The sequence below is a fragment of the Scyliorhinus canicula genome, chromosome 5 (genome assembly GCF_902713615.1).
Source record: "Scyliorhinus canicula chromosome 5, sScyCan1.1, whole genome shotgun sequence".
In the NCBI taxonomy this organism is placed as follows: Eukaryota; Metazoa; Chordata; class Chondrichthyes; order Carcharhiniformes; family Scyliorhinidae; genus Scyliorhinus; species Scyliorhinus canicula.
This window is the reverse complement of record NC_052150.1, coordinates 233,815,148-233,832,925: the sequence shown is the minus strand read 5'-3', so window position 1 is coordinate 233,832,925 and position 17,778 is coordinate 233,815,148. Positions and strand designations below refer to the sequence as shown.

Below are 17,778 nucleotides of genomic sequence, written 5' to 3'. Positions count from 1 at the left end.
GCTTCTTATTCCAGGTGTGAGGGAGGGGGTTGTGAGGGAGGGGGTTGTGAGGGAGGGGGTTGTGAGGGAGGGGGTTGTGAGGGAGGGGGTTGTGAGGGAGGGGGTTGTGAGGGAGGGGGTTGTGAGGGAGGGGGTTGTGAGGGAGGGGGGCTGTGAGGGAGGGGGGCAGTGAGGGAGGGGGGGCAGTGAGGAGGGACAGGGGGGACAGGGTGTGAGGGAGGGGGGTGTGAGGGAGGGGGGTGTGAGGGAGGGGGTGTGAGGGAGGGGGTGTGAGGGAGGGGGTGTGAGGGAGGGGTTGTGAGGGAGGTGGAGATTCAGTTCCTCGCGGCTTCTTCAATTTACTGATTCTCCCCTTTTCCTGAAACGGAAACAAATATCATCAGGACACAGTCCCCAAACAGACCCTCACTATCCTCACTCCCCTCACTCCCGTCACTATCCTCACTCCCCTCACTGCCCTCACTCCCCTCACTATCCTCACTCCCCTTACTCCCCTCACTATCCTCACTCCCGTCACTCCCTCACTATCCTCACTGCCTCACTGCCCTCACTCCCCTCACTATCCTCACACCCACTCACTATCCTCACTCCCCACTATCCTCACTCCCACTTACTATCTTCACTCCCCACTGCCCTCACTCCCCTCACTATCCTCACTCCCCACTGCCCTCACTCTCCTCACAATCCTCACTGCCCTCAGTATCTTCACTCCCCTCATTCTCCTCACTCCCGTCACTATCCTCACTCCCGTCACTATCCTCACTCCACTCACTATCCTCACTCCACTCACTATCCTAACTCCAATCACTATCCTCACACCCCTCACTGCCCTCACTCCCCTCACTATCCTCACTCCCCTCACTAACCTCAGTCCCTTCACTCCCCTCACTATCCTCACTCTCCTCACTCGCACTTCCATCACTATCCTCACTCCCCTCACTATCCTCACTCCCTCTCACTATCTCATTCCCCTCACTCTCACTCCCTTCACTCCCCTCACTCCCTTCACTCCCCTCACTCCCCTCATTCTCCTCACTCCCCTCACTATCTTCACTGCCCTCACTATCCTCACTCCCCACTGCCCTCACTATCTTCACTCCCCTCACTATCTTCACTCTCCTCACTCTCCTCACTCTCCTCACTCTCCTCACTCTCCTCACTCTCCTCACTCTCCTCACAATCCTCACAATCCTCACAATCCTCACAATCCTCACAATCCTCACTCCCCTCACTCCCCTCACTCCCCTCACTCCCCTCACTCCCCTCACTGCCCTCACTGCCCTCACAGCCCTCACAGCCCTCACACCCCTCACACCCCTCACACCCCTCACTCCCCTCACTCTCCTCACTCTCCTCACTCTCCTCACTCCTCCTCACTCTCCTCACTCTCCTCACTCTCCTCACTCTCCTCACTCTCCTCACTCTCCTCACTCCCCTCACTCCCCTCACTCCCCTCACTCCCCTCACTCCCCTCACTCCCCTCACTCCCCTCACTCCCCTCACGCTCCTCACTCCCCTCACTGCCCTCACTGCCCTCACTGCCCTCACTGCCCTCACTGCCCTCACTGCCCTCACTCTCCTCACTCTCCTCACTCTCCTCACTCTCCTCACTCCCCTCACTATCTTCACTGCCCTCACTATCCTCACTCCCCACTGCCCTCACTCCCCTCACTCCCCTCACTCTCTTCACTCTCTTCACTCCCCTCACTCCCCTCACTCCCCTCACAATCCTCACAATCCTCACAATCCTCACAATCCTCACAATCCTCACAATCCTCACAATCCTCACAATCCTCACAATCCTCACAATCCTCACAATCCTCACAATCCTCACAGCCCTCACAATCCTCACTGCCCTCACAATCCTCACAATCCTCACAATCCTCACAATCCTCACAATCCTCACTTCCCTCGCTATCTTCACTCCCCTCACTGCCCTCAGTCCCCACGGCCCTCACTCCTCTCAATATTCTCACTCCCCTCACTCCCCTCACTGCCCTCACTCCCCTCACTATCTTCACTGCCCTCACTGCCCTCACTGCCCTCACTGCCCTCACTGCCCTCACTGCCCTCCTGCCCCTCGCTGCCCTCGCTGCCCTCGCTGCCCTCGCTGCCCTCGCTGCCCTCGCTGCCCTCGCTGCCCTCACTCTCCTCACTCCCCTCACTATCCTCACTCCCCACTGCCCTCACTCCCCTCACTGCCCTCACTACCCTCACTGCCCTCACGCTCCTCACTCCCCTCTCTATCCTCACTCCCCTCACTCCCTCACTCCCCTCACTCCCCTCACTCCCCTCACTCCCCCTCACTCCCCTCACTCCCCTCACTCCCCTCACTCACCCTCACTCCCCTCACTCCCCTCACTCCCCTCACTCCCCTCACTCCCCTCACTATCCTCACTCCCCTCACTATCCTCACTCCCCTCACTCCCCTCACTTTCCTCACTCCCCCAACTTTCCTCACTCCCCCAACTTTCCTCACTCCCCCAACTTTCCTCACTCCCCTCACTTTCCTCACTCCCCTCACTTTCCTCACTCCCCTCACTATCCTCACTCCCCTCACTTTCCTCACTATCCTCACTCCCCTAACTGCCCTCCCTCCCCTCACTCTCCTCACTACCCTCACTCCTCTCACTACCCTCACTCCTCTCACTACCCTCACTGCCCTCACTATCCTCTCTCTCCTCACTCTCCTCTCTCTCCTCACTCTCCTCACACTCCTCACTCTCCTCGCTCCCCTTAGTATCCTCACTCCTCTCACTGCCCTCACTCCCCTCACTATCCTCACTCCCCTAACTGCCCTCCCTCCCCTCACTCTCCTCACTCTCCTCACTATCCACACTCCCCTCAGTTTCCTCACTATCCTCACTCCCCTCACTATCCTCACTCCTCTCACTGCCCTCACTGCCCTCACTGCCCTCACTGCCCTCACTGCCCTCACTCCCCTCACTCCCCTCACTCTCCTCACTCCCCTCACTCTCCTCACTCCCCTCACTCCCCTCACTCCCCTCACTCTCCTCACTCCCCTCACTTTCCTCACTCCCCTCACTTTCCTCACTCCCCTCACTTTCCTCACTCCCCTCACTTTCCTCACTCCTCTCACTCCTCTCACTACCCTCACTCCCCTCACTCCCCTCACTCCCCTCACTCCCCTCACTATCCTCACTGCCCTCACTGCCCTCACTGCCCTCACTGCCCTCACTGCCCTCACTGCCCTCACTGCCCTCACTCCCCTCACTCCCCTCACTCCCCTCACTCCCCTCACTCCCCTCACTCCCCTCACTCCCCTCACTGCCCTCACTTTCCTCACTTTCCTCACTTTCCTCACTCCCCTAACTGCCCTCCCTCCCCTCCCTCCCCTCCCTCCCCTCGCTCCCCTCGCTCCCCTCGCTGCCCTCGCTGCCCTCGCTCCCCTCACTCCCCTCACTATCCTCACTATCCTCACTATCCTCACTCCCCTCACTATCCTCACTCCCCACTGCCCTCACTCCACTCGCTATCCTCACTGCCCTCACTGCCCTCACTGCCCTCACTGCCCTCACTGCCCTCACTGCCCTCACTGCCCTCACTCTCCTCACTGCCCTCACTCTCCTCACTCTCCTCACTCTCCTCACTCTCCTCACTCTCCTCACTCTCCTCACTCTCCTCACTCTCCTCACTCTCCTCACTCTCCTCACTCTCCTCACTCCCCTCACTATCCTCACTCCCCTAACTGCCCTCCCTCCCCTCACTCTCCTCACTGCCCTCACTATCCTCACTCCTCTCACTACCCTCACTGCCCTCACTACCTTCATTCCCCTCACTGCCCTCCCTCTCCTCACTCTCCTCACTCTCCTCACTCCCCTTAGTATCATCACTCCTCTCACTGCCCTCACTATCCTTACTCCCCTCACTATCCTCACTCCCCTCAGTTTCCTCACTCCCCTCACTGCCCTCACTCCCCTCAGTATCCTCACCCCCCTAACTGCCCTCCCTCCCCTCACTCTCCTCACTCTCCTCACTCCCCTCACTGCCCTCACTGCCCTCACTGCCCTCACTGCCCTCACTATCCTCACTTCCCTCACTTCCCTCACTATCCTCACTATCCTCACTATCCTCACTGCCCTCACTGCCCTCACTGCCCTCACTGCCCTCACTGCCCTCACTGCCCTCACTCTCCTCACTCTCCTCACTCTCCTCACTCTCCTCACTCTCCTCACTCTCCTCACTCTCCTCACTCTCCTCACTCTCCTCACTCTCCTCACTCTCCTCACTCTCCTCACTCTCCTCACTCCCATCAACCCCCTTACTCCCCTCACTATCCTCATTCTCCTCACTCCCTTCACTCTCCTCACTCCCCTCACTGCCGCGGTCACAAGGCTTGGGCCCACAAAGGGCACCCCTCCCTCCCCCTCCATCCAGCAACCCCCCCCCCCTCTCAACATTATGTTTCCAGGCCCCAAACACACTGAGTAAAGAACCTACCTCGGATATCCCTGAACCTTATAGTTATGCTGCCTTGTAACAACTACATCCACCCGAGGAAATAGTCTCTGAACGTCCACTCCATCTATCCCCCTCATCATCTTATAAACCTCTATTCAGTCGCCTCTCATCCTCCTCCGCTCCAAAGAGAAAAGCCCTAGCTCCCTCAACCTTTCCTCATAAGACCTATCCTGCAAACCAGGCAGCATCCTGGTAAATCTCCTTTGCACCCTTTCCAATGCTTCCACATCCTTCCTATAATGAGGTGACCAGAACTGCACATAACACTCCCGTAACAGCATCCCCGAACAGGCGCCGGAATGTGGCGACTGGGGGCTTTTCACAGTAATTTCATTGAAGCCTACTTGTGACAATAAGCGATTTTCATTTTTAATTTTTCAAATATGGTCGAACCAAGGTCTTGTACAGTTGCAGAATAACCTCATGGCTCTGAAACTGAATCCCCCTGTTAATAAACACTAACACACTATAGGCTTTCTTCACGGCTCTATCCCCTTGGGTGGCAACCTTTAGAGATCTGTGGACATGAACTCTGAGATCTCTCTGCTCCTCCACATTCTTCAGAACCCTGCCGTTAACCCTACTCCTGCACCTAGTTCTCATGTTCTTATTGTTCTTATGTTCAACTCCATCATCCAAGTCATTGATAAAAATCACAAATAGCAGAGGATCCAGCACTGATCCCTGTGGTACGCCGCTGGTGACTGGGCTCCAGGATGAAAATTTACCATCTCCCACCACCCTGTCTTCTATGTGATAGCCAGTTGCTGATCCAATCAGCCAAATTTCCCTCTATGCCATGTCTCCTTACATTCTGCATGAGCCAACCATGGGGCACCTTATCAAATGCCTTACTAAAATCCATGTATATGACACCAACTGCTCTACCTTCATTTATGTACTTAGTTACCTCCTCAAAGAATACAATCAACTTGTGAGGCAAGACTTACCCCTCACAAATCCGTGCTGACTATCCTGGATTAAGCTGTATCTTTCCAAATGATCATAAATCCCCGTAATAGCCTCCCCGAACAGGCGCCGGAATGTGGCGACTAGGGGCTTTTCACAGTAACTTCATTTGAAGCCTACTCGTGACAATAAGCGATTTTCAAATCCTATCCCTCAGGACCCTTTCCAATAATTTACCTATGACCAAAGTGAGACTAACCGGCCTATAATTCCCAGGGCTATACCTATTCCCTTTCTTGAACAAGGGACAACATTCGCCTCGCTCCAGTCTCCTAGCAATACTCCTGTAGATGGTGAGGACATAAAGATCAAAGCCAAAGGCTCTGCAATCTCATCCCTCACCTCCCAAAGATTCCTGGGATATATCCCATCAGGCCCAGGGGACTTATCTATCCTCAGGCTTCTCAAAATTTCTCACACATCTTCCTTCCGAATATCTACCTTCTCCAGTCTACCAGCTTTTATCGCACTATCCTCATCAACAACATGGCCCCTCTCCTTTGTGAACACTGAAGAAAAGTATTAATTTAGGGCCCCTCCTATATCTTCACTCCATGCACTTTCATTTTCATTTCACACGTTCCCACTACTGTCCTTGACCGGCCCTAACTTCACCTTGGTCATTCTTTTATTCCTCACAAAAGTGTAAAAAGCCTTGGGGTTTTCCTTGATCCTACCCGCCAAGAACTTCTCATGCCCCCCCCCCCCCAGCTCTCCTAAGCCCTTTCTTGAGCTCCTTCCCAGCTATCTTGTATTCCTCAAGTGCCCTAACTGAACCTTGTTTTTACATCCTTACATAAGCCCCCTTCTTCCTCTTGACAAGACATTCAACCTCTTTGGGAACCATGGTTCCCTCACTCGACCATTTCCTCCCTGCCTGACAGGGACATACCTATCAATGACACGCAGTATTTGCTCCTTGAACAAGCTCCACATCTCATTTGTGCCAATCCCTGACAGTTCTTGTTTCCATCTTATGCTCCCAATTTTTGCCGAATCGCATCATAATTACCCCTCCCCCCAATTATAAACCTTGCCCTGCCGTATGACCCTATCCCTCTCCATTGCAATAGTGAAAGACACCGAATTGTGGTTACTATCTCCAAATTGCTCTCCCACAAACAAATCTAACACTTGGCCCAGTTCATTACCCAGTACCAAATCCAATGTGGCCCCGCCTCTTGTCGGTCTATCCACATATTGTGTCAGGAAACCCTCCTGCACACACTGGATAAAAACAGCCCCATCCAAACTATTCGAATTATAGTGGTTCCAATCAATATTTGGAAAGTTAAAGTCACCCATGACAACTGTGACGACTGCACCTATCCAAAATCTGCATTGCAATCTTTTCCTCCAAATCTCTGTTACTGTTTGGGGGCCTATAGAGAACTCCTAACAAAGTGACCGCTCATTTCCTATTTCTAACTTCAGCCCACACTACCTCAGTAGACAGATCCTCCTCAAACTGCCTTTCTGCAGCCATTAAACTATCCTTGAATAACAAAATAACAATGCAATTCCTCCACCTCTTTTACCACCTTCCCTAATCTTACTGAAACATCTAAAATCCAGAACCTCCAACAACCATTCCTGCCCCTGTTCTATCCATGTCTCCGTAATGGCCACAACATCATAGTCCCAGGTACCAATCCATGCTTCAAACTCACAAACCTTGGCCGGGATTCTCCCCTACCCAGCGGGGCGGGGGGTCTCGGCGTAGGGGAGTGGCGCCAACCACTCCGGCGTCGGGCCTCCCCAAAGTTGCAGAATTCTCCGCACCTTTAGGGGCTAGGCCCGCGCCGGAGTGGTTGGCGCCACGCCGACTGGCGCCAAAACCGGTGCCAACGGCCTTTGACGCCCGCTGCCCGGCATCGGGGCTGGCCGAAAGGCCTTCGCCGGTTCGTGCATGCACCGGTGCGTCAGCGGCCGGTGACATCACCACCGGCGCATGCGCAGTAGGGGGGTCTCTCTTCCGCCTCCGCCATGGTGGAGGTCGTGGCGGCGGCAGAAAATAAAGAGTGCCCCCAAGGCACAGGCCTGCCCTCCGATCGGTGGGTCCCGATCGTGGGCCTGGCCACCGTGGGGGCACCCCCATGGGGTCTGATCGCCTCCCCCCAGGACCTCGTGGGCCTGCTCGCGCCACCAATCCCGCCGCCACCAGAGGTGGTTGACACCACGTCGGCAGGATTGGCCTCTCAGCGGCGGGACTTCGGCCCATCGCGCGCCGGAGAATCGGCGCAAGGGGCACTCCGATCGGCGCGGCGCGATTCCCGCCCCCGCCAATTCCCGGGTGGCGGAGAATTCTGCCCCTTATTCCTGATGCTCCTCGCATTGAAGTAGACACACTTCAAACCACCTTCCTGCCTGCAGGTCCACTCTTGTGACCTTGGTACCTTCCTCAGTACCTCACTACCCTCAACTTCCTGAACTCCAGCAACGCTATCTCCTGGACTACAAATCAGTTTCCCATTCCCCTGCCAAATTAGTTTATACCCCCCCGAAGGGCTGCAGCAAATTCCCCTCCCAGGATATTGGTGCCCCTCTGGTTCACGTGTAACCCGTCCTGTTTGTACAGGTCCCACCTTCCCCAGAATGCGCTCCAATTATCCACGTAACTGAAACCCCCCCTCCTACACCATCCCTGCAGCCACGTGTTTATCTGCACTCTCTCCCTGTTCCTCACCTCCCTCCTACACCATCCCTGTAGCCACGTGTGTATCTGCACTCTCTCCCTGTTCCTCACCTCCCTCCTACACCATCCCTGCAGCCACGTGTTTATCTGCACTCTCTCCCTGTTCCTCACCTCGCTAGCACATGGCACTGACTGCTTCTTCCCCCTCCTTTTAAATGTCACTCAGCTCCCTTCATTCTTAGGAGTATCTGTCATGATATGCAAACATGCAGATAATGAACACAGAGAACAGGACGTGACCAATGAGTAGGCAGGACACTCAGGGCTGCTATCTCACTATAAGAACATAACAACATAAGAACTAAGAGCAGGAGTCGGCCATGTGGCCCCTCGAGCCTGCTCCACCATTCAATGAGATCATGGCTGATCTTTTGTGGACTCAGCTCCACTTTCCGGCCTGAACACTAAAACCCTTAATCCCTTTATTCTTCAAAAAACTATCTATCTTTATCTTAAAAACATTTAATGAAGGAGCCTCAACTGCTTCACTGGGCAAGGAATTCCATAGATTCACAACACTTTGGGTGAAGAAGTTCCTCCTAAGCTCAGTACTAAATTTACTTCCCCCCCCTTATTTTGAGGCTATGTCCCCTAGTTCTGCTTTCACCCACCAGTGGAAACAACCTGCCCGCATCTATCCTATCTATTCCCTTCATAATTTTATATGTTTCTATAAGATCCCCCTCATCCTTCTAAATTCCAACGAGTACAGTCCCAGTCTACTCAACCATTCGTCGTAATCCAACCACTTCAGCTCTGGGATTAACCTAGTGAATCTCCTCTGCACACCCTCCAGCGCCAGTACGTCCTTTCTCAGGTAAGGAGACCACAACTGAACACAATACTCCAGGTGTGGCCTCACTAACACCTTATACAATTGCAACATAACCTCCCTAGTCTTAAACTCCATCCCTCTAGCAATGAAGGACAAAACTCCATTTGCCTTCTTAATCACCTGTTGCACCTGTAAACCAACTTTTTGCGACTCATGCACTAGCACACCCAGGTCGCTCTGAACAGCGGCATGCTTTAATATTTTATCATTTAAATAATAATCCCTTTTGCTGTTATTCCTACCAAAATGGATAATCTCACATTTGTCAACATTGTATTCCATCTGCCAGACCCTAACCCATTCACTTAACCTATCCAAATCCCTCTGCAGACTTCCGGTATCCTCTGCACTTTTTGCTTTACCACTCATCTTAGTGTCATCTGCAAACTTGGACACTTGGTCCCCAACTCCAAATCATCTATGTAAATTGTGAACAATTATGGGCCCAACACTGATCCCAGAGGGACACCAACGGTACTGATTGCCAACCAGAGAAACACCCATTAATCCCCACTCTTTGAACATAGAACATAGAACGATACAGCGCAGTACAGGCCCTTCGGCCCTCGATGTTGCACCGACATGGAAAAAAACTAAAGGCCATCTAACCTACACTATGCCCTTATCATCCATATGCTTATCCAATAAACTTTTAAATGCCCTCAATGTTGGCGAGTTCACTACTATTGCAGGTAGGGCACTCCACGGCCTCACCACTCTTTGCGTAAAAAACCCACCTCTGACCTCTGTCCTATATCTATTACCCCTCAATTTAAGGCTATGTCCCCTCGTGCTAGCCACCTCCATCCACGGGAGAAGGCTCTCGCTGTCCACCCTATCTAACCCTCTGATCATTTTGTATGCCTCTATTAAGTCACCTCTTAACCTTCTTCTCTCTAACGAAAACAACCTCAAGTCCATCAGCCTTTCCTCATAAGATTTTCCCTCCATACCATGCAACATCCTGGTAAATCTCCTCTGCACCCGTTCCAAAGCTTCCACGTCCTTCCTATAATCTCTACTCCCCTTCTTGAACAAAGGGACCACATTTGCTATCCTCCAGTCCTCTGGCACTATTCCTGTAACCAATGATGACCTAAAAATCAAAGCCAAAGGCTCAGCAATCTCTTCCCTGGCTTCCCAGAGAATCCTAGGATAAATCCCATCAGGCCCCGGGGACTTATCTATTTTCACCTTGTCCAGAATTGCCAACACTTCTTCCCTACGCACCTCAATGCCATCTATTCTAATAGCCTGGGTCTCAGCATTCTCCTCCACAATATTATCTTTTTCCTGAGTGAATACTGACAAAAAGTATTCATTTAGTATCTCGCTTATCTCCTCAGCCTTTGCTTTCTATTAATTAACTAATCCTCTATCCATACTACTACTTTACCCTTAATGCCATGCATCTTCGTCTTACTCAGCAACCTTTCGTTTGGTACCTTGTCAAAAGCTTTCTGGAAATCCAGATATACCACATCCATTGGCTCCCCATTATCTACCGCACTGGTAATGTCCTCAAAAAATTCCACTAAATTTGTTAGGCATGACCTGCCCTTTATGAACCCATGCTGCGTCTGCCCAATGAAACAATTTCCATCCCGATGCCTCGCTATTTCTTCCTTGATGATAGATTCCAGCACCTCCCCTACTACCGAAGTTAAGCTTACTGGCCTATTGATGCACTATCAATCACCACAAAGACGAGAGTAGTGGAATAATCGAGGCTTTATTGAGCAAAGATGTTGTGCCTCCTGTAGCTGCTATCAGAATGGGAGCAGCACCGGCGAGCACACAGCAGGCAGGGATTTACCCATGTTCTTCTATTATACGTGTCTTACCGTAATACATATAATACTGCCAGTGGTGACTGCCACATTCACCCTCTGTTAAAAAAGAGTCCGGCGGGTTGGTGGAAAAAATTACAAGTTTAGTCTGTTGGGGGCCTTGACCCTCCTCTGTGATCGCCTCAGTCCTGGTGGTGATGTGGGCGCCGACTTGGTCACCTGTGACTCCGGGAGTGTGTTGTCTTCATCTTGGTCACCCCTTAGTGGATCCAGTGGGAGGACGGATCCTACTGGGGTGGGGGCTGCGGTGAGGTTCGCTGGGGGGAGGGGGAGTGGTGCAGGGGTAAATGAGGCAACCAGAGGGGGGTTTGTGGGTGGTGTCAGGTCAGGGGCCGTGGATGGGGACCCAGCGGGTGCCAGGTCCCGGAGAGAGACTATGTCCTGGCGCCCGTCGGGGTGTGCCATGTAGGCGTACTGGGGGTTCGCGTGTAGGAGGTGGACCCTTTGACCAAAGGGTCCGAGGAACTGTTAACCATGTTGGGAGCGCGACCCCAGAGGTGGACGTCCTGGGGAAGGCAAAGAGACATTCGTGAGGGGTTTCGTTTGTCATGGTGCAGAGGAGCGAGCGGATGGAGTGGAGCGTGTCGGGGAGGACCTCCTGCCAGCGGGAGACCTGGAGATTTTTAGACCGCAGGACCAGCAGGGTGGCCTTCCAGACCATTTCGTTCTCCCTCTCCACCTGCCCGTTTCCCCTGGGGTTGTAGCTGGTCGCCCTGCTTGAGGCAATGCCCTTGCTGAGCAGGAACTGACGCAGCTCATCATCATAAAGGAGGATCCCCGATCGCTGTGGCTGTAGGTGGGGAAACCGAACAGAGTGAAGATGCTGTTCAGGGCTTTGATGACCGTGGCAGAAATCATATCAGAGCATGGGATGGCGAAAGGGAACCGGGGGTACTCATCAACCCACGTTCAGAAAGTATGTGTTGCAGTCGGTGGAGGGGAGGGGCCCTTTGAAGTCCACGCTGAGGCGCTCAAAGGGGTAAGAATCTTTCACCAGGTGCGCTCACCCTGCGCGGACTTGGCAGTCTCTGGTGACAGCCCTGACCTCCTCAATGGAGTAGGGCAGGTTGCGGTCCTTGATGAAATGGATGAACCGGGTGACCCCCCGGGTGGCAGAGGTCATAGTGGAGAGCCCGGAGTCGGTCCACTTGTGCGCTGGCACATGTACGGGATAGGGCATCAGGGGGCTCGTTGAGCTTCCCGGGGCGATACACGATCTCGTAATTATAGGTGGAGAGCTCGATCCTCCACCTCAAGATCTTATCATTTTTGATCTTGCCCCGCTGTGTATTATTGAACATGAAGGCAACCGACCGTTGGTCAGTGAGGAGAGTGAATCTCCCGCCGGCCAGGTAATGCCTCCAATGCCGCACAGCTTCCACGATGGCTTGGGCCTCCTTTTCGACAGAGGAGTGCCGAATTTTGGGGCATTGGTGGGTGAAGGAAAAGAAGGCCACGGGCCTGCCTGCCTGGTTGATGGTGGCAGCCAGAGCCACGTCCGATGCATCGCTCTCCACCTGGAAGGGGAGGGACTAGTTTACCGCGTGCATCGAGGCCTTGGCGATGTCCGCCTTGATGTGGTTGAAGGTCTGGCGGGTTTCAGCCATCAGGGGAAAAACTGTGGACTGAATGAGTGGGCGGGCCTTGTCTGCATAATTAGGGACCCACTGGGCATAGTAGGAGAAAAACCTCAGGCATTGTTTCAGGGTCTTGGGGCAGTGGGCGAGAGGGAGATCCAGGCGGGGGAGCATGCGGTCGGGATCGGGCCCTAGGACTCCATTTTCCACGACATAGCCAAGGATGGCTGAGCGGTTGGTGCGGAACATGCATTTCTCCTTATTGTATGTGAGGTTAAGGAGTTTGGCAGGAGGAATTTTAGGAGGTTAGCGTCATGGTCCTGCTGATCGTGGCCGCTGATGGTGACGTTATCTAGGTACGGGTAGATGGCCCACAGCCCGTACCAGTCAACCATTCAGTCCATCTCACGTTGAAAGATCGAGACCCCATTAGTGATGCTGAAGGGAACCCTAAGGAAGTGATAGAGGCAGCCATCTGCTTTGAACACAGTGTATGGGCGGTCCTGCGGGCGGATGGGGAGCTGGTGGAAGGCGGACTTCAAGTCCACTGTGGAAAAGACCCGATACTGCGCAATCTTATTGACCATGTCAGATATGCGTGGGAAGGGGTACGCGTCGAGCTGCGTGTACTGATTGATGGTTTGATTGTAGTCAATGTCCATCCTGTGCTTCTCACCAGTCTTTGCTACTACCACTTGAGTTCTCCAGGGGCTGTTGCTGGCCTCAATGACCCCTTCCTGCAGAAGCCGTTGGACCTCCAACCTGATGAAGGTCTTGTCCGGGGCACTGTACTGTCTGCTCCTGGTGGCAATGGGTTTGCAATCCGGGGTGAGGTTTGCAAACAAGGAAGGTGGATCGACCTTCAGGGTCGTGAGGCTGCATACAGTGAGGGGGGGTAGGGGTCCGCCAAATTTTAAGGTTCAGCTTTGGAGGTGGCACTGGAAGTCCAAGCCGAGTAACAGGGCAGCGCAGAGGTGGGGGAGGACGTAGAGCAGGAAGTTGCTAAACTCTATGCCCTGGACAGTGAGGGTCGCAATGCAGTACCCCCGGATTTCCACGGAATGGGATCCTGAGGTCAGGGAGATTTTCTGGGTGATAGGGCGTACCAGGAGGGGGCAGCGCCTTACCACCGTGGGGTGGATGAAACACTGTGCTCCCGGAGTCAAAAGGCAGGTCGCCTCGTGCCCATCAATCTTCACCATCATTGTTGCGGTCGTAAGGTTGTGGGGCCGGGACTGATCCAGGGTGATCAAGGAGAGTTGCAGCACATGCTGGGAGGTCCCGGGCTGGTGGTTGGGGGTAGCGGCAGGTGATGAATGGCCAGACGAGCAGGGGTCCTGAGGCACCGTCCAAAATGGTGCTGAAGATGGCGGCGTCCACGGGGCGCACATGGTGGGTGGCATCAAAGATGGCGGCACCCACTGGCCACACGTGGTCTGCAGAAAAGAAGATGGTGGCGCCCATGGGTCGCACATGGCTGGCGAGGAGGAAAATGGCGGAGCCCCTGGGTCACACGTGGGTGGTGCAGGAACGCTGGGCCTCGAAACAGCGGCGACCGACCAGGCCTGGCAAACAGAAACAAAGTTTCCCTTCTTCCCACAGACATTGCAGGTCGCGCTCCACTCTGGGCAGCGCTGCCGGGGGTGATTTGTCTGCCCGCAGAAGTAGCTCTTGTGTCCCCAGGAATTGGCTGGTTGCCGCGCGGCGCAGGATTGCGGTGGGCTGGGGTCGGTAGCTGGTGGGGCCCACTATGCCCATGAACGTGCCGCGCGGTCGGGGGCGTACGACTGGACGTTACGGGAGGCCACTTCTAACGTGTTCGCGAGCTGCCTTTTTCCCACAAGATCAAGCGTACCCCTTTACAATAAGCGATGACAGACGTGTGCCAACCTCATGCCTGTAACGGAGGCATCTCGGATTAAAAGTTCTGTGTTCTGGACTGCCGAAACTGCCTGGCAGTCACAGTTCCTTCCCAGGATGTGCAGGACACGCCAGAAATCGTCCAGAGACTCACCAGGGAGTTGCTGTCTCGTAGACAGGAGGTACCTGGCGCATAGATGGTTGACTGGCCGAATGTAATGTCCCTTCAGGAGCTCCATTACTTCAGAGTAAGTGGGCGCATCCCAGATGAAAGGAAAAATGTCAGAGCTCACCCGTGAATAAAGGATTTGGAGCATCTGCTAGTCCGAGGGTTCCTCAGCGGATGTTCAGAGATAGTTTTCAAAGCAGGCTAGCCAGTGGTCAAAAGCAGACGTAGCATTGGCTGCTTGAGAGCTCAGCTGCAGGCGATCAGGCTTGATGCGAAGATCCATCGTTTAAAAAATCTTTGCTCAATAAATTGATGCACGATCTGGAAGCACCACTAGCACTGGGAGAGATCATGGAGAGCATTAGCTCCATGCAGGCGGGGAAGGCGCCGGGACCGGACGGATTCCCGGCGGACTTCTACAAAAAATTTGCGACAGCGCTGGCCCCGCACATGCGGGAGATGTTCACAGACTCGCTAGCTAGGGGCACGTTGCCACCCACGTTAGCACAGGCCTCAATCTCGCTGATACCTAAGAAAGACAAAGACCCAACGGAATGTGGGTCATACAGACCCATATCTCTGCTGAATGCAGACGCCAAAATACTGGCCAAAATCCTAGCCAAAAGGCTAGAAGACTGTGTACCTGAGGTGGTCACAGAGGACCAGACGGGCTTTGTCAAAGGTAGACAGCTGACCGCGAACATCAGGCGCCTGCTGAACGTGATAATGACCCCCTCCGGGGAGAGAACACAAGAGGTGATCGTCTCCCTGGACGCAGAAAAGGCCTTCGACAGAGTCGAATGGATATACCTCATAGAGGTACTGGAGCGGTTCGGGCTTGGAACAGGGTTCACAGCTTGGGTAAAGCTCCTGTACAACGCTCCCATGGCGAGTGTACAGACCAACAATACCAACTCCCAATACTTCCAGCTGCACAGGGGCACCAGACAAGGATGCCCACTGTCCCCGCTGCTGTTCGCACTAGCAATCGAACCGCTAGCAATCGCGCTCAGGGCAGCAAAAAATTGGAGGGGGATCCGAAGGGGAGGTAGAGAGCACAGAGTCTCACTCTATGCGGATGATCTGCTCCTCTATATCTCGGACCCACAAAGCAGCATGGACGGAATCATCGCGCTCCTGAAAGAGTTTGGAGCCTTCTCGGGCTACAAACTCAACATGAGCAAAAGTGAGATCTTCCCATTACACCCGCAAGGGGGGGGGGGGGGGCAGCACTAAAGGGGCTGCCGTTCAAACAAGCCCGACATAAATTCCGCTACCTGGGGATCCAAATAGCCCATGACTGGAAAGGGATCCACAAATGGAACCTCACCAGCCTGACGGAGGAAGTTAAAAAGGACCTGCAAAGATGGAACACACTCCCGCTCTCCCTCGCGGGGAGAGTTCAGACGATCAAAATGAACGTACTGCCCAGGTTCCTCTTCCTGTTTAGATCCATTCCGATCTACATCCCCAAGGCCTTTTTCAAAGCGCTGGACAAACTCATCATGGCGTTCGTATGGGGGGGTAAAAATGCTAGGATCCCAAAGAAGGTCTTACAAAAAACAAAAACCAGGGGAGGGTTAGCCCTCCCGAATCTACAATTCTACCACTGGGCAGCAACAGCCGAGCGAGTAAGGGGATGGATCCAGGAGCCAGAAGCTGAGTGGGTGCGTGCGGAGGAGGCCTCCTGCATGGGAACCTCCCTCCGGGCCCTCGCCACGGCAGCACTCCCATCCCCACCCAAAAAACACTCCAGCAGCCCAGTGGTGACAGCCACCCTCCAATCCTGGAACCAACTGCGGCAGCAACTTGGCCTGACCAAAATGTCGAACAGGGCTCCCATCTGCAACAACCATAGGTTCAAACCAGCACTGACCGACGCCACCTTCAAAAGGTGGAGGCAGGACGGGGGGACACTGACAGTCAGGGACCTATACACGGACGACAGGATCGCAACACTGGACGAACTGACAGAGAAATTTCAGCTAGCTGGGGGGAACGAGCTACGGTACCTGCAGCTCAAAAACTTCCTACGAAAGGAGACAAGGACGTACCCACAACCGCCACGACAGACACTACTGGAAGACCTACTGGACGCAAGTATCCTAGAGAAAGGGAACTGTAGTGACATGTATGACCGACTGGTAGATAGGGACGACACCGTACTGGACGCAACAAGGAGGAAATGGGAGGACGACCTGGGGATGGAGATCGGGTGGGGACTCTGGAGCGAAGCACTGCATAGGGTCAACTCCACCTCCACGTGCGCAAGGCTCAGCCTGACGCAACTAAAAGTGGTACATAGAGCCCACTTAACAAGAACCCGTATGAGTAGGTTCTTCCCGGAGGTGGAAGACAGATGTGAACGGTGCCAAAGAGGCCCGGCCAACCACGCCCACATGTTCTGGTCCTGCCCCAGACTCGTGGAGTACTGGACAGCCTTCTTCGAGGTAATGTCCAAAGTGGTGGGAGTGAGGGTGGAGCCATGCCCGATAGTGGCGGTCTTCGGGGTTTCAGAACAGCCAGATCTATTCCTGGGGAGGAGGGCGGATGCCCTTGCCTTTGCCTCCCTGATCGCCCGCCGTAGAATCCTGTTTGGCTGGCGGTCAGCAGCACCGCCCAGAGCTGCGGACTGGCTGTCCGACCTCTCGGAATCTCTCCAAATGGAGAAAATCAAATTTGCCATCCGAGGGTCGGACGACGGCTTCCACAGAACGTGGGAGCCATTCATGCAACTGTTCCGGGACCTATTTGTGGCCAATGTACAAGAGGAAGAATAGTCGGGGGAAGGTAGCGGGAGGGGGGGGGGGGCTACAGGTTCGTTACGGGGGTTCGATGGCTAGCTAAGGCCCAAAACCAAGCTAAATAAACATGTTGAGGGGGGGGGGGGGCGCAGTTACTACTACGAAGATGCTTACCTGTAAATATGTATGTTAATTTTTGCGTGTTTGTTTTTGTTTGTTTTTTTTTTCCTCTCTCCTAACAATTTGTAATTTGTTCAATATAAAATACGAAAACTGAATAAAAACATTTATAAAAAAAAAAAAAAAAAATTGATGCACTATCAACGACCACAAAGACGAGAGTAGTGGAATAATCAAGGCTTTATTGAGCAAAGATGTTGTGCCTTCTGTAGCTGCTACCAGAATGGCTGCAGCACAGGCGAACACACACATTTATACTCCGCCGACTCTGCGAAGCCAGCAGACAGGGATTTACCCATGTACCGCTGGTATACTTGGCTTACCGTAATACATATAATACTGGTAGTGGTGACTACCACACCTATAATTGCCCGCTTTCTGCCTACCTCCTTTTTTAAACAGTGGTGTCACGTTTGC

The 17,778-nt window shown here is 53.6% G+C and overlaps 1 protein-coding gene across 3 annotated transcripts in view; it reads right to left on the bottom strand.

The window, feature by feature from the left end:
• Positions 1–237: 237 nt before the first annotated feature.
• LOC119966679 (microtubule-actin cross-linking factor 1-like) overlaps positions 238–17,778 on the bottom strand; it is a 254,814-nt gene continuing 237,273 nt past the window's right edge. For all 3 annotated transcript variants that reach the window (XM_038798745.1, XM_038798747.1, XM_038798746.1), the window contains one exon: positions 238–358. In XM_038798745.1, coding sequence (XP_038654673.1) covers positions 339–358 — 20 coding nt within the window. In that variant the 3' untranslated portion in view covers positions 238–338. The remainder of the gene's footprint in view (positions 359–17,778) is intronic.